Source organism: Epinephelus moara, chromosome 2 (genome assembly GCF_006386435.1).
Source record: "Epinephelus moara isolate mb chromosome 2, YSFRI_EMoa_1.0, whole genome shotgun sequence".
In the NCBI taxonomy this organism is placed as follows: domain Eukaryota; kingdom Metazoa; phylum Chordata; class Actinopteri; order Perciformes; family Serranidae; genus Epinephelus; species Epinephelus moara.
This window is the reverse complement of record NC_065507.1, coordinates 22,208,924-22,234,522: the sequence shown is the minus strand read 5'-3', so window position 1 is coordinate 22,234,522 and position 25,599 is coordinate 22,208,924. Positions and strand designations below refer to the sequence as shown.

The 25,599-nt window shown below is 40.4% G+C and overlaps 2 protein-coding genes and 1 non-coding gene across 4 annotated transcripts; all 3 read right to left on the bottom strand.

Annotated features, from left to right (window-relative positions):
• Positions 1–6,203: 6,203 nt before the first annotated feature.
• On the bottom strand, positions 6,204–9,935 carry mrpl28 (mitochondrial ribosomal protein L28). 2 transcript variants are annotated; one of them, XM_050033199.1, is made up of 6 exons: positions 9,808–9,935; positions 7,768–8,073; positions 7,402–7,554; positions 7,184–7,318; positions 6,941–7,030; positions 6,204–6,665 (listed from the first exon to the last, which is right to left on the bottom strand). In XM_050033199.1, exons 2-6 carry the CDS (start codon positions 8,050–8,052, stop codon positions 6,570–6,572), a joined length of 759 nt encoding a protein of 252 aa, XP_049889156.1. In that variant the 5' UTR covers positions 8,053–8,073; positions 9,808–9,935; the 3' UTR covers positions 6,204–6,569. The 2 variants fall into 2 exon arrangements, with proteins under 2 accessions (XP_049889156.1, XP_049889165.1); XM_050033208.1 differs by having other exon boundaries at positions 6,941–7,027.
• A 1,426-nt stretch (positions 9,936–11,361) lies between these two features.
• On the bottom strand, positions 11,362–11,448 carry trnastop-uca (transfer RNA opal suppressor (anticodon UCA)). The gene has a single exon. It is a non-coding gene; the product is annotated as a tRNA-Sec (tRNA).
• A 1,676-nt stretch (positions 11,449–13,124) lies between these two features.
• On the bottom strand, positions 13,125–17,874 carry LOC126382847 (uncharacterized). Its single transcript, XM_050032947.1, has 6 exons — positions 17,741–17,874; positions 15,968–16,570; positions 14,858–15,178; positions 14,283–14,560; positions 13,943–14,130; positions 13,125–13,712 (listed from the first exon to the last, which is right to left on the bottom strand). The coding sequence occupies exons 2-6, from the start codon at positions 16,560–16,562 to the stop codon at positions 13,415–13,417; spliced, it is 1,680 nt and encodes a 559-aa protein (XP_049888904.1). The 5' UTR covers positions 16,563–16,570; positions 17,741–17,874; the 3' UTR covers positions 13,125–13,414.
• Positions 17,875–25,599: the final 7,725 nt, after the last annotated feature.

Below are 25,599 nucleotides of genomic sequence, written 5' to 3'. Positions count from 1 at the left end.
ATGTGTTCGCGAGTCCCTTGTGGTTGTTTCAGAATGGACCCACGACCAACTTTTGGACTGCGACCCACCAGTTGGGAACCACTGTTGTAATAGTATTCCTCTCACTATATGAAGGTACTGTAATAATGTAAGATTATTTACTCAAGCACTGTTTTTAAGTACAAATTTGGAGTCTGTCTTACTCACGACACTTAACGTGTTTGTACTGCACGACATTTCAGGGGGGAATATTGTACTTTTTACTTTACTACTATTATTTGAAAGCTTTAGTTATTTTATAAATTCAGATTTTTGCACATACAACATTCAAAAAGCTTGTAAAATATGATGTTCTCTTATCAATTAGACAATTCAACAGTTTATAGAGGCTGATTGGATTAACAGGACATTAATTGGCAACTATTTTGATTGTTTCAGTCATTTTTCTTTTCTTTTTTTAAAAGATTTTTTAGAGCTATTGTGCCTTTAATTGATAGGCCAATTGTTAGCGTAAATGGGGGAAAGCGATGGGGACAACATGCAGCGAAGAGCCGTAGGTTGGAATCAAGCCCATGGCCGCTGCAGCAAGGACAAAGCCTTTGTACATGGGGTAGGCTACCTGCTTTACCAGGTGAGCCAGTGGCCACCGCAGTTTCAGTCATTTATGATGCAAAAACATTTAATGGTTTTAGCTTTAAAAATGTGCGTACGTTTCCTTTTTAATTTTTGAAATTATTTTAATTCATCACTTGTAATTTTGTAATGTTGGTTGGATTAAAACCAGCTCTGTGAAGGCGTCGCTTTGGGCTCTGGGTAAATGTGGCAGCACTTCTCACTACTTTCAGATTTTTTTACAAACCAATCAATCAACTGATCTAGAAAATAATCAGTGAAATAAATATTTGTTGCAGTTTTATACAAAATAGTATATAAAAAAAGCTCCATCTCAACCAACTACAACAGAAGAATGCTGCTTTCACATGAGTGTATGAGTAACAATAATGTAATGACATCATATATAACAGTATATCATTGAGTAGTTTTACTTTTAATACTTTTAAGTACATTCTTCTGTTTACACCTACTTTTACATATGTAATATTTTCAATTTTTTTCAGTGTGGTATTAATACTCCTACCTGAGTAAATGATATGATTACGCCCTCCACCACCAGTTACAGCAGTGTCAGTCTGGAGGCAAAAACTTCAACTCTCAGTTGTGTGATGTCGAGAGTGTCTGTTGGTTTGCACTGTGGACTCTGGGGAAAACTGAACAGACAGGATGAGTCATGTTGGGTGGAAATGATCAAATATGGAAATAGTGATGCAAAGAGATTTGATCAGGAAGCTTGTTTGGGTCTAACCTCAACTGTATAAGGTGAGGGTTTAACTTTCAGTTGCATCTCTCAGATGAAGTCATTAAAACAGAAGCTTTCACTGGAGTCACACCCACTGACTGTCAGGTCATCACGACTGTTTACCAGTCACTTACTGCTAAATCACACACATTATGGTGAAAAAATCAGAGGTGGGAAAAGTAATCAGATGTCTTACATAAGTAAAAGTAGCAATGCCACAGTGGAGAAGTACTTTTTTACAAGTAGAAATCCTGCATTAGCATCAAACTTAAAGTAAAGGTTCATGTTATGCAGAATGGGCCAATTCAGCAAATACTATATTATTGGAATAATTATTGATGAATTAATGTGTTCATCACTTTAAAGGTCCAGCATGTATTTATTAATTTAGGGGCAACTACTGGCAGAAATGGAACAGGATATGAGTAGGGCTGTCAAAATAATGTTTTTATTTCAATTAGTTAATCCCAGAAAAAATAACACATTAAAAAACTTGCCCTTTGACCCTGGTGAGTCATTGAAGGCCATAGTAGCTTTGTCACATGATGGAGGCAGACGAGATGACACTGCTTGGCCCTGTGAATGGAACATTTACATTAAAAAAATGCTCAGATGGAACTGCAATTTCTGCAGCTAGGAATTTTCGTACCATTCGAGTACCTAAAAGCCCCTTTTACACTGCCAGATTTTTGGCGAATGTTGGGCCATTTTGCCGGCAAGCTGCGAACGTTTAGACACACGGAGCCGGATTGGCGAGTTGATCCAAGGTGCACAATTTTCTGCCTCGTAGGGTAGACATATTGGCAGAACCTTTTTGGTTTAAACAGAATGAGGCGGCCTTCTGCCATGATAGGGGCTGTTGAAGACTTGTGGGAGGAGCTGTTGATGACACCGCATGTGCGACCCACTGGCGGTGAATAAACAGGAAACAGCTGATAGCAGGAATGAGCGAGCAGCTAGTAGCAAGAGGGAAACGCAAACCTGACAGACACTGTTAAGATGAGCAACTGGGGAGACAAGGAATTGTGCGCCCTCCTTGCCCTCGCAAACGATGAGGCCATTAACCGTCAGATGACTGGGACGGTGAAGGACGGGCCAACTTCTGAGAGAATCACCGAAGAACTGACTAGCCGCGGCTTCCCTCGGAGTACGTCACTGTTTACGTCACACGCTGAGCTACACGTTTTGTTACTTGCTCACACCTCCCATTGCCCCGAAAAAGGCGCATTCTGTATAAGTAGGTAGGTGGCATTTTGCAGCACTCCCTGATTTTGTTTTTATACTGCCAATGCTGAAAAAAGACTGATTGGGCTTTCCTGCAAATTTGCACAATTCCTGTTTAAAAAGGGCTAAAGTCTGACATATTACCTTAACACAAAGCATTTAGCAGCGAACCCAGAGGTCCGAGCTAGCACAGCCTCTGATGCTAGCACTAGCAGCTAGCCTCGTCAAGCCACACTTGACCAAGACGTAAACCGAGTAAGTCTACCTCTACCTATGACCGACTAACTAACTCCCTTGCAGTTTCGGTGGGAGAGGACGGGGGGACAATTGTTTCCAAAATCCAGCAGCTTTACTACAACACATCTCCCTAAATTCATTAGAACTGAAATTTTTTGCTTTTTTCTTTCACAGCAAAACTTGATGTATAAGATTAATTCAGATTAACTAATCACAGAGCATGTAATTAATTCATTTTTTTAATCACTTAACAGTTCTAATAATAAGTATATTTTCTCCAGTTTATAATCACCTGGAAATAACAATTGTTGTGTTTTCATTACCCTAGAATGAGCTGTAGCCATCTACATCCTTTCCTCGATCTCTTGGTCCTTTTCAGTAGCACAGAACGCCAAACACCAAACACTAGTTTTAGATGTGGTCATTCTCGTTTTAATGTTTTTGCATCAGCCGCCAAAGTTCTCACATGGGCCAAGTTTCAGTTCTGCAACCTCACCTCTAGATGCCACTAAATCATACACACTACGCTGCAGCTGCTGAAGGTGGAGCTTGTTTAATTACTTTATTTAATGACTTTATACCTTGTGAATTGCCTCTGAAATGTAAAAGAAAACACACAAAAGCTGTTGTGACATTTCACTTTAAACCACATATATCAACCTCATGGTGGCGCTAGACGAAAATTCAGGGAATCATCAAAGTCATTGGGATCCATCCAATAGGAACCATAAATGTCTGCACCAAGTTACATGGAAATCCATCCGGTTGTTGTTGAGATAACTCAGTCTGGATCAAAGCGGTGGAAAGACTGACAGAGTTAAAAGTTAACTTATTTTTCTGAAGTTTAATGTTCAGTTAAACCATAAAAGAATCAACATTTGGTCAAAGGTAGACTAGAGAGCAGATTGGTAACAATGCAGCTAACAGGGTAAATATTTACACAAGTGAAGACAAGGAGAGAAATGATCTGCAGCAGAACACAGATTAAAGTTATTAACTGAAGCCTGGAGTTTGACACAGACAGCTCATGCATGGTCACAGTTGGGAGTGTCATAAACCAATCAGATTAAATACTAATTAATCATTATGTCCAGATTTTAAATGAAAAAAAAATTAAGCCTTATTAAGCTCAGGTGAGTGAACATATGAAGCAGCCAGATGTTTGCCAGCACAGAGAAATCACCAGATGTTAGTGCGTGTTAGTTTGGATGATTTGCTAATTATGCGCACTAAATGTATGGGGGTAATTCCAGACTGGGCTGTCTATATAAGGAGTGAATCTATCTGTTTACAGGTGCCAGGTATATCATTTTTCCTCTGTTGCCAAGCTACAACACCCACGGGAGTCCCCACACCAGTTGGGACTCCCCATCTTACCATAATAGCATGCTGCAACCACGAAGCCACACACCAATACAACTGTCACAGAGCGTACAAGTAGAGTCGAAAGCGAAACTAGGAGAGAAACGGCTGTTTTTGTGTTTTTGTAAACCTCTTCTGATTTCCATTGCTTCACTCCAACACCATAAAAGGAGCTGAGCTGCATCGCGTGTCTTCATGGGCAGATGTGTGGTTTATTATGACACCTGCTTGTTTTGATAGTATCATCTCGAACAAGAAGAGAAAACACTTTTTGGAGCTATAACAAATTTAACTGTAGTTTTATGAGTGTGATTAATTTCTGGAGTTATTAGGTTGTAACTTGTTTTTAACAAAAATAAAGAAGGGTTCAATAATTCAAACAAACCATAATGTCTCACTCTGATAAATGGTGACTTTGCCATGTGAGCATTCCCCATTTAGAGCATTGGGGCTCCATCTACTGGACAAACACGAACACAACATGTTATGGGTTTAAAGTACAACCTCAAAAGGCTCATGTAGTAAAACACATTCAGTTTGAAATAAGCTTTAAGGAACGATCTGACATTTTAGCCCCGTGTCTACCAAAGACTGTCGATATGGTACCTTCGGAACCAAAAGTAACCCCTCAGACATGGTACCTAGACCCTTAAAAGTGGGTGGGGTTGTTGTCACTCACTGCTCCGCCCAGCACTCAGTGTTTCCTCATTACCGGTGATACAGATGGGAGTCAGTACCTTGTTTATCCTCCACAGAACAAGGTTACACGCCGACATTTTCAGAACAAATTAAACCAGGCTGCAGTGAGAGTCTCTCTCTATGGGATATTTAAAAATAACTGGTTTGTGCATTTAGTCCTCCTCAGGCAAGCTCAGGGGTTTAGTGTTGCTGTAGCCCACAGGAACGGCACTCTGCGACACGTTTGAGGATAAGAATATGTGCAGTTCACATAACCCAGTTGAAATTAATATACACAAACGCTTAAAGATCCATTCATTACTAAAAGTGTATGTCATATAAAAACTAAAGTAATGGTGAACGTTGTCACAGTGAAATTTAAGGTGTGTTGATTGACTCATGTGGTAACCTCATGCATTGAGTAACATACGAGTTAACATTCCACCTTAAAAGTTACCAGCAGTCAGCCCAGTGAATTAAGTTATTTTTACCTCAGCCTACAGTTGCTGCTAGAGGCAACAAAACATCCTTTCATTGCATATTTACAGTTTACTAATAAAACTCTCCACAGGATGAACAGTGGTTACATGAGCCTAAAACCCAGCCAGAACTCAGCCCTGAGCAGAGTCACCATCTGCTATTGACCAATCAACAGACTGCAGTGTTCACAGCTCCACCTTTTAGTACCAGATCTGTGTGCTAGGTACCCCAACAGAAGGGGGGACCAAAAATGGGGACGGTACGGTTCCATTGGTACCATCCACAACTTTTCACAGTGGAAATGGAAAAAAGCACACCGATCTGTTCCTGGCAGAGAGCTGATGAAAGGTGCCAGTACTGCAGTGTAAAAGTACTTCATTCCTGCACAACTGTACACTTTCACAGTCAGCTTAATAACTTCTAATTTACATATTCTTATTGTCAACTTTAATTCTATTTTACATTATGTCTTCATATTTAGACACAAAAACATGGGAAAATAGGGTCCAGATTGATATTTAAATGCAGTACTTGAGAAATTTTACTTGGTTACTTTCCACCACTGTTAAGAAGACTGAAACTACTCCCTACCAACTTAACTGTGTGACTGTATAACTTTAAACACATTTAGTTATTTTGCAAACTTGTCCAGACTTGGATATGTACAATTTGGTATTAATACTTCTCCATCTCATGACTTTGTGCATCATTGATTACGTTTTTAAAGCACGCAAAATAAGCTTGTTACCCAAAATGTGGAACCATTCCTTTAGTTTGTATTTGCTTACAAGACAGGAGTCATCTCACCTAAAATCATGGAGCAAATCAGTGAATTATATAATAAGTGAACTAATAATTATTGAAGAACAGATGAGCAGAAAAAAGGTTTAAGAAAAAAAGGGAAACTTTATTTTTTAGATATCCTGTACAAGGGCCTGACATCACAGCTGGTCGTGGAGCATTCACACTGATCGAGGCTTTTCCCTTAAATCCTAAAATGTCTTATTATGGATCTTAAATACAAAAGGAAATAAATAAGCATCACTCCAACATGACCTCGTCATTTGCGTCTCTTCCACCTTTGTGTCGCTCCCAGATGAAAATACGAGTTAAAACTTCAGAAGTTCTCCCAGGTGAAAATACCTCAGAAACTTGGTGACTCCCACCACCGTCTGGAGAAGCTCTGACAGTTCAACCTACTTAATTTTCAGTCTGAAACGCCGCCTCTGTCCCGCTCTGATGGTTCCAGTGGTCACTCCTTCTCTGTGATGTGTGGCTCAGAGAGTTTTTGGATGTTCATCTCCTCCACCAGCTTCTCCACACAGGCTGTAAAGAGAGGCTCTGGCTCCTGAGAGACAAGAGGAAGACGAAACAGAGTCAGAACCCAATGATAACTCACCCAACTGATTTGTAATGATCATCTTCCTCATTGAAAACGAGGATATTTGCACTCTGTGTTTCTTATTTATAAGTGTCTTATAAATCTTGCAGCCTGAAATAGAGGAACATTAGCTTCACCACTTTGTTTGAGACGGAGGATGAAAACTTAAGTATCAATAAACATCTGAAAAAGCTGCTGAATGAAGTTGAGCTTCAGGCGTTTGTGTCTGGGGACGCTGTTACCTTGTGCTCCAGCACCCTCTGTTTCTCCACGGCCTCCTCTAGACTCAGACCCACCCACTCTGCCTCCTCCTCTGGGATCTCAAAGTGCTGCTTTGACAGAAGAAACAGAAAAAGTAACATGTAATTATTTGTTTTTTTAATCACAACTCCTCTTGTAGAGTAGCTGGTCAGGATCTAGGTTTAAATTACACCTCTCCCAAAACATTTAGGATCAGTCAGTGGACTTGAACACATCCCACCAACCTTGTATTTGTCGTAGACCTTCTCTCTCTTGACAGGGTCGGAGGGATAGAGCTCTGTGTTTCTGCGTGCCAGGCGAAGCAACATGGCCCTCTTCAGGTCCATCCCCAGCTTGGAGTTCAGGTCTTCCTTTGATGTCTGGTAGGAGTTGGACAATAAATAGTCATATAAAGATCCAGGTGGAAATATGATTTTGTCACACAAAGGTGGCGCTCTCTTACTTTGAGAATATAGAAGTCGAACCCAAAGGCAGCGTCGATGAGGTCCAGAGTGCGTGGTGTGACTGTGATGGTGAACTTGTGATCAAGGATCTCGCTGTACAGCTCTCTCTTTAACAGCTGAGGTTTCCAGGTCTTCTTCAGACGAGTCGACAGCTGTGGAAAGAGGCGATACAGAGGTATGATGTCGAGAGCTGCTTTGTTAAAAAGTGGTGTGGACTCTTTTAGGTACAGAACAGATGCACAAAACTTATGATTTCTATGATGGTGGTGCTGAGTGTGTCCACTGTGTGCACACCTACTGTGTGTATTACGGTAAAATCATGTCAACACACTGAGCTAGAACTGAAGAAATAAAATCAGTCTCACTTTGTCATTGTTGGCGTATCTGAAGCCTGATATCCAGCCCTCTCCTCCCCACAGGCCGTCCTGGGACTCTGGGGGGTAGTAGATGGGTATCGGCACATCCTGCACCCGTTCCTTCTGCCCCGTCTTTGGGTTGGCTCGGTACTGGACTCCAAGGGGCCTCCAATGGACGGGGGTGGGCTCTTTCTGCTCGAGGGACTTGAGGTAGTGTTGAGGGAGACGAGCGTAGATGCCCTGCTTCAGTCTCAGGGCCTCCCACAGTTTGGGAGGGTATTTATGCAAAGGCATAACTGACTGTCAAAGTTAAATCTGAGAGACAGAAAAAGGAAGAATCATTGTTACTCAGTTAGTGCAGGAAATCAAGAAGAAAATCAGGAGTTCAATGCACAGCATTACAACCGAGTCAGAGCTGAAACAGGAAACCCTTTCTTTACTAAGTTTGGCAAGTTGCATTGTGGCACAGATTATTCCAGACAAGAGAGATTTTTACTGAAACGATTAACCGACTTATTGACAGAAAATCATCAATTTCAATTTCACTAATAAGCTTTTTTATTATTATTATTATTATTATTATTATTATTATTTTATCATACAATATTTATGGTCACAGATTTCTCTCAGTTTCATTCATAAATATTTTGTTTTCTGATCAGACCAAGTAATAAATTCTAGGTCTGCAACTAATGATTATATGTATTATTATTATTAATCAATTTCTTTTTCGATTGACAGTTTAAATCTATTATCAATTAATCGATTAGTTGTCAACTATTAAATTAATTGCTTACTAATTTGATAATTTATTAATTTAATTTTTTAATTGGTTTAAGTAATTTTCTAGGGGGAAAAAAAAAGTAAAAATTCTTGAATTCCAGCTTCTAAAATGAGATTTTTTTCTGGTTTCTTCAGTCCTAAATGAAAGTAAACTGAATATTTTTGACATTTTAGGACGTCATCTTGGGCTTTAGGAAATAATAATCAACATTTTTCACAATTTTCTGACATTTTGTAGACCAAACAACTAATCAGTTAATTGAGAAAATAATCAACAATGAAAATAATCATACAGTTCAGCCCTAATTGGAAGATGGCTTAGCATTTAACTTGATAAATGACGTAAATGTTTAATCAATCATTATTGCTGATTATTAGAGTCAGATGCTCCCCTATTAAACACCCCACAAACTAACAATCCCCTACCCATTTTATCCCAGAGTTCCAGTAACTAACCAGAGTCTCTACACTGGGATACTTCTCTGTCGCAGGTTTGCTGTGTGTCACTTTGTTTTCACTTTAATTAACCACAAATAATTTTAAGACACCATGTAAGCATCATGTCAGCTGAAATACTAAAAGGTCCAATCACTAGATTTTGACACAGAGACTCAATTTTAGATTTTATTTAGTGGTTAATATTTTACCAAACAAATTCGTAATTAATAAAATCACCACAAAGTAACTCATACAAACACTAAGACTTTTGGGGACCCTGATGGTCTGGGGCCTCAAGGGGCAGTTTGAGCCCTCAGTTTGTCATTTCAGTCTTGTGATTATTTTTCTTTTAATAAACTATTTTTATTTTTTTTGCACCAACAGGCAACAATTAAAAATCACTCTGGCACTCTGGTAACAAAGATATAAAATACTGATGCTGAAGCGGTTAGAAGATGAATGAATGAATGAATGAATGAATGAATGAATGAATGAATGAATGAAACGCAAGTTAATTGCTGCCATATCAACATATCCATCTTAATGAGGTCAATTAAAGCCTACTAAATGATTATCTGACATGATAAGAGACAATAACGTTACTTTTAAAGAAATCAGTGAGCTGCAGCTGGTTGTTTGGTTCAGACTGTCTATTTTAATGAATAAAAATCACTTTACAGAAACTCACGAGCTCAAGTGAACACCTTTCATTACGTTTCCAGTTAGCAGGAGGCTAACAGACACAGGCCAACAACACTGTTATACATCTAAACAAGGCCTCTACGGGGCTAATATACTGTTATGAACACGTTCAAACGTTTGTCTTACCGGGTAATAAGAAAACAGTGACTTCCACCAGCTAGAAAATCAGTTTTTAAACCACGTTAGCCCAAAATTAAGCAGGCAAGGACATCATGCACAACCTCCGGTGCTGTACGACTTCCGCATTGATTGGCCCGCCCACAGGAAGGAGGAATATGATTGGATAGTGGACAGGAAGTTTCCTTAGATGATTGTTTTTCACATTTTTTTCGTCATAAATGTATAAAATGTTAAAATACTGTATTAATTTTTGTGACTAATATGTTCCCGATAAACAACGCTTCAGAAAAAACGAAATTATCTTACAAATATTACCATATTATTCTTTCATATGATCCGGATGTATACATTATCTCTACTTTTCTCGTTTTTTGTAAATAAATAAATGAATGAATAAATAAATAAACAATAAACCTATGTCCCCAGTGAGTGTGATGATAAAGATATAAAGGCAAAAATTATTTGATGTGTTAATTTAATTTTATTTCTTATTGATATGTTCATTTCTTTATTTCTTAAATTTTCTATTTTGTTAATATAATCATGACCCCTCTAGTCTTTGATACAAATAAAAGTCAGTCATGATATTATTATGACATTTTAATGTTTCTTATCAGAATCAGAGTCAGAAATTGTGATATAGTCAGTCTGATGTAAAGCGTAGAAAATTATAGAAGTAGAAATATGAAGTATTAAATACAATGTACGAAAAATATGCTACAATGTTAATACAAGTATGTAAGATATTAAAGAAATATAAAATATGTAATGTGCTGAGTATGGCAAGTGTGTAAAAAATATATAAAAATATGTTCCTTATGCTACATTACAATGTATAAAACTAGTGTGTAACATTAGAAATTCAGAAAAATACAATATAATAAATATTATATATACATAAAAATATATACATAATTAGAAATTAGAACAACAGATATATATAATATGTGCAACATATGCTGCACAAGTGGGGAGAATATTGCACAGCTGGGTAATTGCTGCAGTTGAATTATTGCACAAATTATTGTACAGGTTATACAGTGTTATGGATCGTTATTGTACCTTTTAGTCACTACTGCACAGTTGCAGTATATTATAATATTTATTAGGAGGAGGAAGTGGTTATATATAGGTTACTGTTGCGTGGCTTAACCTGTAATAATTTATTGCATTTGTCACAACAAAAATGCCATTTAAGATGTTAGTGAAACACTTTAATTGCCTTTAGAAAAAGAGCGAATAAAAATATGTGACGGTTCTCCTCATAATGATGTGGACTTTTATTGTGAAGTATCAGGGCACAGCCTGACAGGAAGTAGGCTTATGAGGTAGTCAATAAATTTGATGGGTGTTAAAAATGAAAATAAAGCACGATTCTTCTGATGTGAACTGTTGAAGACATGCTATGTCAAAAAACTACTTATGACGACGACTCTTCCGTACAAGTTAACCATTGAATTTTCATATAATCACTGTCATAGCATATGATAACACACATGCCACAGATACTGCAAATGCCGCAGCAATGACAGCACTTCTAATTCTCATGGAGATGGTTGTCGCCCGAAAGGTGGAATTGAACCACTCTGCCGCTAAGCAGCTACAAGTTTGAAGCCTGCACCCCGGACCACCGAGGCTCATCCGGGCATTTGAATAGAGGGAAACAGGACCGATATATAGCTCCCATCAGGCGAGACTCTTCTTAATCAGGGTTTCATTTCAATGTCGACCCCATGATTGGTTTGTATGTATCAGAGAGAGCTCGTGCACATGAAGCGCAGTCATGTCCTGGATGTTTTAAAGCACATTAGCGTCAAATAAACCCCCAAAAGGATAAAACCTACTCTGGTCTGAGCTGTTATGCAAAGCAGTCGTGTTGTGATTGGCTGAAAATAAAAAGGTGGTGCCACATGGTTTTTCATGCATTGTGTTATCTCAGTGTGTGACAGTGCAGCCGGTACTCTCTGCACACTGCACACACTCTGTTTGATTGCTTCATACTGTGAACCTTTGCACACTCCTCAATCCTTGGACAACATCATGCACATTTCTGCACATAACTACTAGTATGACTTTCCTCTATTCTATAGATCATTAATGTCTCTTGGTTTTGGGCAATATTTGCTTTTGTTGTTCTTATTTATATTGTGCACCAACACTCCAAAGCAGTGTCCTTGTACCTGACGACCTACTTGTCGATAAATGGGATTCTGATTTTGTGTCCACCATAAAAAGCCCTCTGTGTGATCTGATTAACTCTCTCAGCCTCATGTTTTTGCTGCTACACATAGGTGTAGATTATGGGGGGGATGCAGGGGACACGTCCTGCTCAATATTGAGAATGTGCGTTTGTCTCCCCGAATGAAAAAATGAAACTAGCAGAGGATTTTTTTGTTTGTTTATCACAAAATTAAAGACAGTTACACCATAAATTGATGCAGAAAAAGCACAAATTGGTGCATATAAAAATTAACAGAATGAAGGAAAGTAAGTTTTTGATAATCAATATTTTCTTGCAGATGATCATCGAACCCCCCGTTTCATATGTGTTTCCCCTCAACAACTGTATTTCATGCTGTTAACACTGCTATCGACATACTTAAGACACTTAAACTACCACCCAGTTTCAGTTCTTTGGGTGCCACGTTTTTTTTAGCTTCCTTAGTTCCTCATTTTTATTTTGCCTCAGTATACGTTGTAGTTATTACAATTTACATTTGGCAGATAAAGTATAGGAAGAAATATTCAAATAATCGACTTAAGTAAAAGTAGCAATACCATACTATAAAACAGCTCCATTACAAGAGTAAAAACATATCATTAACTCATTAACAGTGATGTATTAATATGCAAGTGGTACTTAATGCTGTAGTTAGCTGAGCTGGAGTTATTAGTTCATGCTACACTGTGGTGCAGTTTGATCTATAGCATTGCAACATATTTATAAACTGGTCACAAGTTTTGTATCTAAAATCTTAATCTGTAAAGTAACAGTAACTATAGCTGTCAGATAAATGTAGTGGATTAAAAAATGTACAATATTTGCCTTTGAAATGTGATATAGTGAAAGTATGAAGTAGCATAAAATGAAGTAAAGTACAAGTGCTGCAAATGGTAATAAAGTACAGTAATGGAGTAAATGCACTTTATTAATATCCACCACTGCATGTACAGTATAAAATGGGCTGTTTTATTTTGTATTAAAGCAGATACTCATAATGTATACAATATTAAATCACATATCTACAGTATACATTTGTTTTTCTGCTCCCTGTTGCTGCTGTGTTACTTAGATCAATACATTTGATATTATCTTAAAATAAAAAGAGACACACTCAAGTATGATTATTTGTTTTATTTCAGTACATAGAGGAGAATACAGAGGATCCAGGTACAAATGAAGCAACATGAGGAAAAATACCTCCATTTTCACAGAATTTCATTTGATAGTGCATTAAAAAATCTTTGGTGTAGCACCGTGTTAATGTCACAAAACTAACAGAACACTCACACATAACGTACGAGCACTGTTTAAAGAGAGATTACACTTTCAGATCTGTTCATTTCCCCACCATCCATCATCCTGTTCTGACATTTATTGTTTTGTTTTCTTTCAGGCAGAGAACGTGTTCTCGATGACCAGTGTCTGAGGCTCTGTCTCTGTTTCTCCAGCAGGTGGTTCCTCCTTTAACGGAGAGCAGCACATACTCCCAGCGCAGGCCTTTCCACAGGTGAGGCTGCAGATCAGAGGAGGAGGCACTGAGGGGTCCTCTTTGTGGACAGCAGGGGAGGCGTCCCCTCCACATGCTGCGGAGGAGCCAGAGCAGGAGGCAAACTCTGGCTGAACGGTGCAGCAGCTCACTCCTACGCTCTGCAGCACCTTAGTGACCCCTGACATCAGGTCAGCACACCTGGACATGTGCATAATGAAATATATACTTACATGTACATATACACAGCTAGTTACTACAAGCTCTATCCAACACTAAGCCTTACTGTTACTGTCTTTACCTACAGTTTAATACTGATAGTATAATCTTGTCCTGTTATACTGTCTGCTAACTAAAAGTTAGTCCACACCTTCAAGCCAATCAGAATTTAGAATTCCTCATTGGGCATGGTATAAACAGATCCAACTCACCTGTGCACTGGAAACCCAGCATGGCAGTGAACATGGACAGAGGCCACTATGAATGATCCAGTTAACTGCCAGATGTGGAGGTCGTGCACAGCCTGCACCCCAGGGACACTCCTAATCCTCTGTCCAAGATCAGACGCACAGATGTGTGGAGGTGTGGCCTGTAGCAGCAGCAGTCCATACCTGTGCACCTGGAGAGATTCACCGGTGAAACAACGGCAACAGATACAGCTGCAGCAACATAGTTATGAATATTGTACTCCATTTTCTGCCAATACCCCTCCGAATCCTACACACTGGGCCTTTAAACTAAAAGCCGTGACACAAACCCACAGAGCCTGACCTCTGGTGCAACTGTGGCAGTCAGTATAATCACAGCCAGCAGGGTGAGGCCAGGATCCACGTAAACCAGGAGGCCGCAGGCTTCAGAGCTGTGCAGGGACTGCGGGCCGACCAGCAGCATCACTAGGCCGCTGATCAGAACCAGAAGGGAAGTACAAAGGCCCTGAATGACGAGGATGAATGACAAGAGACTGACTGGCCATTGGTTGCTCGGTACAGGACTTTCAGTGTGATGTGATGATCCACAGACTGGGGAGGTGTTAGATGCATTCTGACCGTCTAAAGGAGAATAAAAAAAGTAAAACATGATTGTTTCAAGGGCTGTGAGATCAGAAATAAAGGGAAAAAATTATACAAAAATGACTGAAACTGGTGTTTAATGCAATTACAACTGACAAAACACTAGTTTCACATCAACGTGTTTTCTGTATTACTCAAACAAAATGTTTGTTTCATGTAAAAAATGTAATTTCACTTGCAGAAACACACCTAACACCTTACAGTTGAAAACTAATATTTACACTGACTGACACTACAGTGAGAAAGGTGACAGACCAAGGAGCTTAACTTAATTACCAAGTTGTCTCATGCAGATGTTGTCTTTGGAAATCTCTGTGATGTCTTCTGAATGACGCTCAGGATTGCAAACCTCCAAATCTATAACACCGCTGGCTGCTTCACAGTCTCCGCTGTCCTGTGGAACTGCTGCCTGCAGGTGGACTTCTGGGTGCTGTTGTGGGGTTTGAGAGTCAGCATCAGGGACGCTGACGGTTCCCGGGTTACAGAGGACAAGCGCCCCATTGTGGAGCGACTCGTCCACAGCAGATTGGACACAGCTAACGTCATCCAGGACTCGCCCCGGCTCAGCCTGGCCTCTGGTTTCCTGTGCAGCCAAGACTGTGGGAGTCGAACAAAGGAATGAAAAACAACACATGGATGCTGTTTGATGTTAGTTACAGCTGAACATACACTTGGCAGCGACTTCAAAGTGAAGTCTGTCAGAGAAATACCATCACCTGGATAGGCACACTAATTCTACTGTAGTGAAAGATTATTGCTACATAATTAATGCCAATATAAGTACATGCTTTCACATGACATGACTTACTGTGTGAGACACAGACACTGCTCTGCAGCACTGTTTTAAAAATATTTCATGCATCATTGTGAGCTACCACAAATTCCACATTCTCCAAACTGAGTACATTTCAGCCACTGAACTGTCTTGCACAACATTAGACTTTGAAATCCTTAAATACAGTGAAAAGTGTGGTTGTCACACACATGGATGATTTATTGAAGGGGCTTGCCAGGCTCAGGCCCGTGGGCCCAAACTGTCAGTGGCATCTGCAAAATGTCACTCAAATTAAGATGTACTGACCAGACTCAAAACAACTACGAGAAGACACAGAAAGACACAAAATTACCTCAGCTGGATACAAAATGATCTCAGGGAGATACATAATGACTACAAGGAGACAATAAACAGCCACAGGAAGGCACAGAATGACCTCAGAGAGACACAATACAACCACAAGGAGGCAAAACTTGAATAAAAAGAGACATCTGCAATAACTCCAAAAAGCCCCTGTGATGTTAGAAAGATGTTAGAAAACGACACGTTGTTTTACTGTATATTTGTGCATCATCTCTCACAGTGAACATGTAATCTATGGGTAATGTTACCGCTGTGGTTTACTTCAAGGTGAGACTGGGTGTCAGGCTGTCTGCCGGTCCCAGCCCTCTCATCCTGCAGCTGATCCCAGTTCAGCCAGAGCACCAGTATCTTATGGAGCAGACTGACAGCTCCGAACACCACAAGCAGCAGGGGGCGCTGCACTGGGTGTGGATCCACGGGAAAGCTGACGATTTCCATGAAGGAAGAGAGACACAGAGAGGTCAGGATGAGAACGGAGATGAAATCCCCCATGGGCTGAAACCTGCTGCTGGTGTAGGAGACACCGCAGTTCACAGACCCATCAGACCCATCAGACCCATCAGTCACATCGGTCCCATCTGTCCCAGGTACAGATTCGATGGATGACTCTGCAGGCTGGGTTGAGGGAAGTGCTGCTGAGGAGGAGGAAGCGTGTGGAGGAGATGCAGGGGAGTCCAAAGAGGAGACCAGGGGTTTTGTTTTGCTTGCCATGCGCAAGAGGACGAAGAGTGTGTGGAAACCATCCACCAGGGTGATGAGGGACTTGCACAGCTGACTTACGGTGATCTCACACACCAGCAGCAGGATGGTCACTCCCAGCAAGCACCAGTGAAGCACTCTCATACCTGCAACTGAGAGTAGAAAGCACACACTAGAATACATTCATGTTATTAATGTGCTGTGTTAAGTGTCTTCTTGCAGAAGGAATCAACAGACGTAGCAAAATAAAATCAGAGCTGGAGCATTAGGACAAAAAGAGGCTATATCACCACAAAGTCTGTATGTCTTGCTCTTATGTAGGGGAGGTGGTGGGGCCTTTTGCATGCCTGTGCACAGGGGCCCACTGTCTCATGATCTGGCTCTGCCTCTGAGCAACACTGGATATTACAATTGTATCTATTACACTCAGGGTCAGGAACCACAGCAGCCCACACAGATTACACATACCACTGCACTGTCTTAGCTGATTAGATACCTGGTTATGGTGCAGTCATGCTGCTGAGTCGTTTACATTGATCATATTGATGCATAATGTGTGAAATCTTCATCAACTGTCAGATAAATGTAGTCAAGTAAAAAGAGATTAATCTCTCCCTGTGAAATCTGGTGGAGTGGAAGTACTAAGTTACTAAGTATCTCTAGTACAGTGCTTGAGTAAATGAACTAAGTTACTTTCCACCACCGCTTTGGATATTCATTTAAAATTAACGACACCAGTGTGTCACAGCATGACAGAGCTGAACTGCCATCCACTCCTGTACAATTTTGAGGGACTAAGTATTTCCATTTCCTGTAACTTTATACATCCAGTCCACATCAATTCAGGTGCAAATATTGTACATTTACTCCTCTACATTGATTTTAAACTTGAGTTAAAAGTTAGTTTGCAGATTCAGATTAATAATGAAAAATGTAACCAACAAGTAAATCATAATGTATTATTACAGGTGCAGATAAAACTTGATCCAGGTGGAAATGCACAAGTTACCCAGCAGTAGATAAAGTAATTAAAATGCATTCCACCTTTACCAGCTGCAACATTAAAGTAAATAAGTAACATAAATGCATCAGTAATTACAGTATAATTCAGACATAATTCAGTATAATTTAGATACTTTCACTTATGCAACATTTTGAATGCATGACTTTTACTTGTAAAATAATTTCTACACTGTGATATTACTACTTTTACTTAAGCAAAAGGTCAGAATACTTTACCTAAAACTAACTAAGTCATAAATAAACCAGCATGCAACACACAACAAACTATTTACACCAGTAGCAGTCTAAAGCTGAATTACCCAAGAGAAGAGGACGACCCCCGGCCAGCAATCAGAGGGAAGCTGAGTGTGATCTGTGCACCGAAATCAGGAAAATGTCATTCATCATGCTCACCATCTCTCCCTCTCTGTCCCACCACACTCCTCCTCTGCTCTAATCACAGTCATGTGAGCTGGGGAGGAGGAGGAGGAGGGGGAGGTGGTGGGTGGTGGTATCGTCCTCTCCGCAGTCATCCCTGTTTGCATTCCCTCCTCAGCTCATTGGTGGGAGAAAATACCTCCGGTGGATGATCACACGGCCCACCCACTATTCACACTCTGAGCAGATCCAGTGAAGCTAATTTGCACTCATTAAATCCCCATTGTGTTGTGTCAGGATTATATAACCAGATCGTGAGGTTATGTCTTCAGAAAAAGAATTAGGGAAAACAACCAGTCCTCATCTTGGTAATATTTGAGTGTCCAAATAATTAATAAGAATATACTGTAAAAAAGGAGGGAGCACTACTCTGACAGGGATGAAAAACAGGTGCTACTAGGCAAACACCGTTCACATTTCTGCACTGTTCGTAATTTCTGAGAGTTGTTAATATGTGCAGTTGGGTTATTCAGAGCACCACACCCCCAGTGAAGCAGAGCGTACATTGGGCACTCAGTCTGGAGAGACAGAGCAGCCGAGAGTTGAGCTGAGTAAATGTGTGATTAATTTAACAGTTCATTAATTTGTGTAGAAATAGAAAGCTCTGTTTCTTTGAACAGGACTCTCATTTGAGTGTAAAATGTCAGATTGGATTCATGAATGCACCTGAAGTGCCTCCTGGCTGTAGCTTCATATTTATCGTACAAACACGTGAGTGGTGTTAATTTTCTCATCTAAGGAGTGAGCTTATTGCACTAAAATCTCAAACTGTCCCTTTAAAGCCAACTTAATTTTGTCTATATCTGCTTTTTCACGCTCTGTAGAGGTGGCTCATCCCCTCTGTCCTCTCTGATGCTGCAGTCCCGTCAGCCCCTGCTCTCATGTGCCAGCACTCAGGGGTCTGTTGCAGTCCACTGGACTGCGAATCAACAGGCCAGATAGGGGCTGACACCATGGATAAATCCCTACTGTTCTACCAGCATGCCAGCACATTCCTGAGGCACGGCTAAGCCCAAGGAGAGATCCCAGCGAGGAAGCATTTGACCACTTATCAAGACAGAGAGAGAGGCCACAAACCTGGCAGCTCGGCCAAACCTTTTCAAGGCTGGTTTGTAGTTACTGAGCTCTGACTGCTCCTTTCTCTTAAATTCTTTAAAGCTACTATGATTGATTTTTGTTTTGCAACTTGGAGGGAGTGGAACAATCTGAAAACACAACAATGATATGTGATCACCTTAAAGCGGGGGTAGGCAGAAATCTGCAAAAGGCAAAAAAGGAAAGAAAGAAAACAGCAAAACTTGAAAATACGCCCCTCCTCCTGCAGCTCGCCCCTCCCACCAAATGACCATGGTCATGTGCAAGCCCTTCATACAGTAACCCAGTGTTTCCCATACATTGATTTATGATAGAGTTGCACACAGTCCATTCACCCAGCCTTGCCCTGCTCTCTCTCTCTCTCTCTTTTTATCAGACCACAAATGAAACAATAATTAGCAAGCTAACATTAGCCACCTGACTATCCCTTCACCTCGCTCCCCGCCACTGTAGCTTGTTTCTCCGGGAGGAGAGCAGGCAGCAGCTTGAGAGACAGACTTTCGGTTGACGGCTATAGCACCTGGAATTCAGCCAGGTGTCACAGTGAGCTGATGTTCAGCGGCAACACTGGGTCTAACATGTTTGCTGATCCGGCAGGTATTCGGGACTGTCTGGTCCCTTGGACCTGGGTCGGCGCTGGCTGTATTTGGGTTGCTGCAGCTGCTGACTGAAGGTCTGTCGCCAGAGCTGCTGCCCGCTCTACCCTCAGCAAAGTGGTCTGTGGCGGCGGGGAGCATCATAGCAGAAGGCTAAACTATTAGCAACATTTTCTCTCCATCTCCGAAACTCTGATATCGACACACGTTTTATTGCATTTACTGTCAGGTTCTCATTAGACTCTTTTTGATAAGTGCGTCTGCGTTTTTTTTTTGTGTAGTGTAGGCAGCTGTTACCAATGCTGGAAAAGCAACTCTGTCTGCAGGGTTCTCCGCCCATGAATCAGCCTTTCCCTGGAGGGACGTGCATGCACATTTGCATTTGTAGAACAGCCAATAGGAGCCAACACATTCTCACTCCGACCTCGTCACATATCAACGTTTGGTAATGGAAATTCCACGTCCAGATACAACATGCAAGGTACCCTGGGTGCACTGGTTGTCGATATTCTTGGACGCCATGTCAAGTTGATGAATGGATATATAAATGAATACAGTCCCTTTCAAAATAAATGTATGTCAGTACAACAAAGCAAATTGCTGTTGGCTTTATAATCTTACAGGAAGCAAACACCACCCTCTCAAGTGAAGGTCAGTGGTCGCTGAACCCATCCACCACCCCTCTGTTCTACCACACTTGGACTTTTGGCACCTTAACGTTCATTCTTGCCTGACGCATTTACCCATGAAGCCGCTGAGCGCCTTTAAAATATAACAGTGACTGGCTGCGTATCATGTCGATGTTAACGCACGGCTTCTTTCATCATTGTCTGACACTGCAAGTCACCGCCCAACTGCCAGATTTCGATGACTTTAGATTGAGACCAGGTTGTAGGAACGCCCTCTCTCTGAAAGGGCCAAAGCCTCTCTTCACAGGCTGGATTTTCTAAAGCCTTAAAACAGAGCCAAGAGGAGGTGCAGAAGTTTTGTTTTCTCTCAGAAAACTGAAATTACAATACGCTAACATTTTATAATGGGATTTTTTGCCCTGTGACACCACAATTTAACTGCCTACCCCATCTTTAAGTAAGGGTTAATGCCCGACGAGGTGTCCATTATGGGCTAAACGTTATGTGATATTATTCAGAAGATGATTATTTCAGAAAGCCAGTGCTCTTCTTACTGCTTGTGTGTTACAGACTCTGGTGGTCAGAGGATGATGTGCAAAAAAACCCTTGAGATATTACTTTCATGATTCATTGGTGTTCATTTATAGGCCCAAGAAAATTTGTTTCAAATAATCAACATCCAAATAGTAGTCAAAATCGTTTTTAATTGCAACAAATAATTCATAAGCATATAGTAGTCGAGATTAAATCATATAAACACATTAACAAATTAAGGATTGTTTCCTATTTAAAATTAAATGCTACATTACCATTAATTTGAAGTGAAATTTGAAAGTGATATGGGTATGTCCATCATAGTGGCATTTGAAGGACGGAGATTGACAGATTGAGCACTGCTTGTTGGGACATTTGGAGACAACAAGATGTTGCTCCAGTCTCGTCTCTCCTGCGCTGACGGAGCCCAATAAGCCTGCAGGCTGCTCTCACACCGATGTCCCGTGACGGTCATGATCTGACGAGTTTCCAGGCCGGCGTCAGAGAGCCGACCTACAGCTGTGCTACGGAGTCTGTGATTGGTGTAGACCCGCGACTCCTTGTGCCGTTTCTCCCTTTTCTTTTCATTCCCTATCCTCTCTTCTTCTGCATCCCAGTCATCAAAATGATCAAATTCATCAAATAAATTAAATGAAACGATAAAATCACTCATGATGCCCACTGTAATCCGTTGCCTCTGCTCTGAGTCTCCGTTGCTATGGTTACAAACTAGCAGTTGAGCCAGCGCAATAATTTAGAACCTGTCATCAGACAATTTGACCCGAACGTCTTTATAACACCTTTTAATGGACACCCTGCAGCCAATCAGAATTCAGTATTCACCCAGACCATGGTGTAAATTGTTATGTCAAACATGTTAGCTAACACTTAGTCTCTATATACAGACTCTACATTCAGTGAATGTAGAGTCTGTAGGCAAACCCCGGAGATCTTGCCTCCGGAAGAAGAGCGGAAGAGCCCCGGTTTCCGGTTGTAGGCTGTTTGTAGTCCGCGTGATATTGACCGATCATGTTTGGCCGGCTGCAGTTGTTGCCAGGTTAAACAGTCCCTGCGGTGACTGTCTGCTGGAAGTCAGACGCCGAATACAGCCGATGGGTTCTGAGAATGGCTAAAACTTGACTATTTTACACTTCCAACAGACATGGAAAAACTTTGTGTTTTACGATCATATATTTAGCCAACTATTACTGATCATCATTTCATCAGTATCTTAATGTAGCTGCTCCAAGTACAACTACTTTATGTGGCCGCCTTTAAACCATATATTATCATTCATTTTATAAGATAGGCTAATATTTTTTTGTATGAAAAACCTTAGTCTGCACAGTAACTGTAGCTATCAAGTAAATGTAGTAAAGTTAAAAAAGTACAGTTTGAATTATGGTGTAGAATGTGTAAAGTGGCATCAAATAAAAATACCCAAGTAAGATTGCATGTAAGTACAGAATGTACAGTACAGAGTTCCACCACTGATAAATATTTACTACTAACTTCGTCTGCCGATGAAGGTGAAGATGATGGGGCTGAAAGCTCAAAAAACAAAGTGAGCCATGTGATAAGACTTTTTTGTCCAACTGCTGTTCACAAAGTCAAGAATGGACCTTGAACGCAACACATTTATGGTAATTTAGCTTAAAAAAGATGATTGTTGCAGATTCATTTTCTATTGATTAATCATTTCTAGCATCAGTCACCTGCAGTTTCTGATTCTTACTTGCTGTTTGTGCAACAGCCTTCTCATTGATGTTAATATTTCATACCAAGCGCTCTTTTATGCTTTAAGTCATTTAAATATCTTCATTTCTATTTTACATATTGTTTTATATAATTTTTGTATAATTCCTTTCTTACTGTTGTGTTTCTGGCGAGCAGTTGCTGGGTTGGTCTTGTTACAAGAATTTCATAATTTGTCTGGATTTATCTCGTGTGCAGATGAACAAAAAAAAAATCCTTTGAGCCAAACCAGAGTAAAGAGCCGTCTGCAACCGGTTAATGTTTATGAAGCAACATACCTGATCCTGTTTAAGTTTGATTTCCTGCTGGGAGCACGCATAAATCGGTAACAAATAAAATACAGCTTCTTCTTACATTAGACTGAGGGCAACAGAAAATGTTTGACTTCAAACTAGGGATGTCACTTTTGGTTAATTTAGCACTTGATAGCTTGCAAAATGAGGTGAAATTCAAGAGACCTGTCCTTCTGGTCCGGGGCTCCAATGATTCAGTGGGCTTTAGCACCACATTTAAAAGCACTATCCATTTACAGGTAGTGACATTTTAATGTTTGTGATGTAAATGTTTTGCTTTTATTTTAATTTCTGTTGTCTTTGCTGACCGACAGCTGGCTAGCCGTTAACATGTGGAAATATGGTGCCCACGGCCCACCTTTTGGTTTTCACTGATTAGCTAATGTTAGCCTTGGACGCTCTGCACTGTGCACCACTCAGTCGGATGGTTTTGCAGCTCAAAATCTGAGACATATAGAGCTGCAGACACATTCCGTATGTAGCATAGACGACGTGCACCTACAAACTGTGCTCACCACTAGTGCAAGACAAACTTATCTGAACCCTGCTACGCTACGTTATGATGAACGAATGGGGCCAAATGTATCCATAATTTACTTTATGACCCATTATCCACAAAGATGTGATTCACCTTATAAGAAACAAGATGTAGCCCTTCCTAATGTCCTTACCCTGACCTTTACTGCCTCTCTTTTAACCTAATACTTCACAGTTAGCTAAACACTAACTTAACATTTTCCCCAGGGCTTCCACCTCTGGACTGAGCAGTAAAGGGACAGAGGAGCGATGGGGGCTGATTGTGGACTGATGTGTAGGTTATGATGGACAGGTCACGTAGCTGCTTCAGCTGTTTGGGCTACTCCCTGAGGTGACATGAAAGGGAGACTGTTGGGTCAGGACTACGTTACTACTTTGCTATTGCTCAACATTCTTGTCAATGACTAATATTAGCTTTTGTTTTAAACTCTTAACACACTACTAATTATTTCAGGAGGAAAAAATTTAACTATAAAGAGAGAGGTGGAGGAAATCTAAGTACAAAACAAAGGTCACTTTTAAGTTACATTTTTTGTGTTGGTGGCACTAACATGGATGTATGGCCGGACCTGCCACCAAAACACAACAACAGACAAACTCAGATTACAAAACACAAAGAGGGATTGCGTTCTCTGCTCAGGACGCCATCACTCCACTATATCTTTACATAGAAAATAGTTATTTGCTGCTGTATTAATGCTCTGAATATTGCATACAGCACCTTTAATAAACGTATCTGATAATGTTCTGACAGTGCCTTTCATTTATTTTCCTACATCATCTGCTTGTAGCAACTAAGGCATGACTCAGAATTTGTAATGGTTACGTTGAAGCACTCACAGCCCTTTGTTAAGGTTAGGAAAAGATCACGGTTAATACTGAAAAAGTTTACTTGAAGCTGACTTGAAAAGAGTGAGACAACTTGTCTTCCTACAGTAGACATTGCCAGTAAACATAATCCAGGAATCAGTTACATTTCCCATTATTAGCAAAACAAATTAGTAACATATAAATATAGTTTCTATGAGACGGGGTTGCCTGAGGAGACTGCTTCATTTTGAGGGGTCATAACAGAAAGGCTACTCATACAGCATGTTAGACATTTGGCTCACTCGGACAGTCTGTTAATGTTGAATTAAATTGTAATTATATTAAAATCACATTTAAATAGCTTCTGACTGTCACAGTCTCCACTCTGTGCACTACTGGAGCATTACTGGGCGGGAGTGGATTAGTACAGACTGGAATTCTTCACATACAGAGCAGAGTTCCCACCCTGTACTCGACCCCCTGCCACAGCTTCACACCCTCACTGCAGGAGACGTGAACTGACCTCTCTTGGGGTGAGGTTTTTTTTTAAAGGAATGTAACAGAAAAAATATCATTAGGATTCTTAGGATACCAGTCTGGTCTGTAGCGGCACTGGTCTAGAGTAATGGTGGCACTTTTTGGAAAGAGAGAGTGTTTTTGAATATTTTACATGTAATTTTTTCAGCTATCCCAGTGATGTGGCTCCATGGTGATGTCTGTTGGTCCCTCACTTTGGTCCAGACTCAAATATCTCAACAACAATCAGCGTGAATGCCACGATGATAACATTCCCATCAGTCTCTGTTGTATTTTGTTAAGAGCTAATTATTAAGTTTTGTCAAACATTTTACTGTCTTTGCACTCGCTACACACAAGCACCATCCTTTCCTCTCAGCTGAATTTCGGGCGGACTGCACCATGAGGGTAAAGTCGTACTGAGACGTGTGAAGCAAAGTTAATTTTCTATTGAACACGACGTGACAGGGTGGGGTCAGAAGTTGAACATTTGAAAGTTTCCTGCCAGCTATGCAGTGTTTTGTCAAGTAAAAAAAGCAATGCAGTGATAGATCAGGAAGTCTTTACCTGCTGTGCTGTGGAGGAGAATAACATTGTTGTATTACTGTCCTTTCTGTTGTCCCTCTTCTCTAAGGTCCTGGCCTCCAAGATTACCAAATCAAATCATTATTTCAAAGTAATGAAATAAAGTGCAAGTTGTTTATTTACACAATGTTGGTTCATTAACAAGCTAGTTGCTGCCAAATTTTTTGGAAATGTGAACAAAGGTTCATCTCTTACTATGAAAATGCTCCATTAGCTGCCCACGCTGATGCTCATGGTTTTATATGATGGCCGTGGTTATCTTGTCAGATCACATTTGATTGGACACATTTATGTATCCACACAGACTTCAAGATGAGTCGACACAAGTATTTTTTCATGTTACAGGAAGAGGAAAGGGGGATTTAGATATTAAAGGACTCATAAATGTTTT

Excerpts from the sequence above, each read along its gene's own strand:
- LOC126382847 (XM_050032947.1), bottom strand. The coding sequence starts at position 16,562 with ATGAGAGTGCTTCACTGGTGCTTGCTGGGAGTGACCATCCTGCTGCTG. Across the intron at positions 14,561-14,857 it reads CATCTGCATGAGACAACTTG|ACGGTCAGAATGCATCTAAC; the intron begins GTAATTAAGTTA and ends ATTCTCCTTTAG. Across the intron at positions 13,713-13,942 it reads GCTGGGTTTCCAGTGCACAG|GTGTGCTGACCTGATGTCAG; the intron begins GTGAGTTGGATC and ends GCACATGTCCAG.
- mrpl28 (XM_050033199.1), bottom strand. The coding sequence starts at position 8,052 with ATGCCTTTGCATAAATACCCTCCCAAACTGTGGGAGGCCCTGAGACTG. Across the intron at positions 7,319-7,401 it reads TCGACTTCTATATTCTCAAA|ACATCAAAGGAAGACCTGAA; the intron begins GTAAGAGAGCGC and ends AACTCCTACCAG. Across the intron at positions 6,666-6,940 it reads AGAGGGTGCTGGAGCACAAG|GAGCCAGAGCCTCTCTTTAC; the intron begins GTAACAGCGTCC and ends CTTGTCTCTCAG.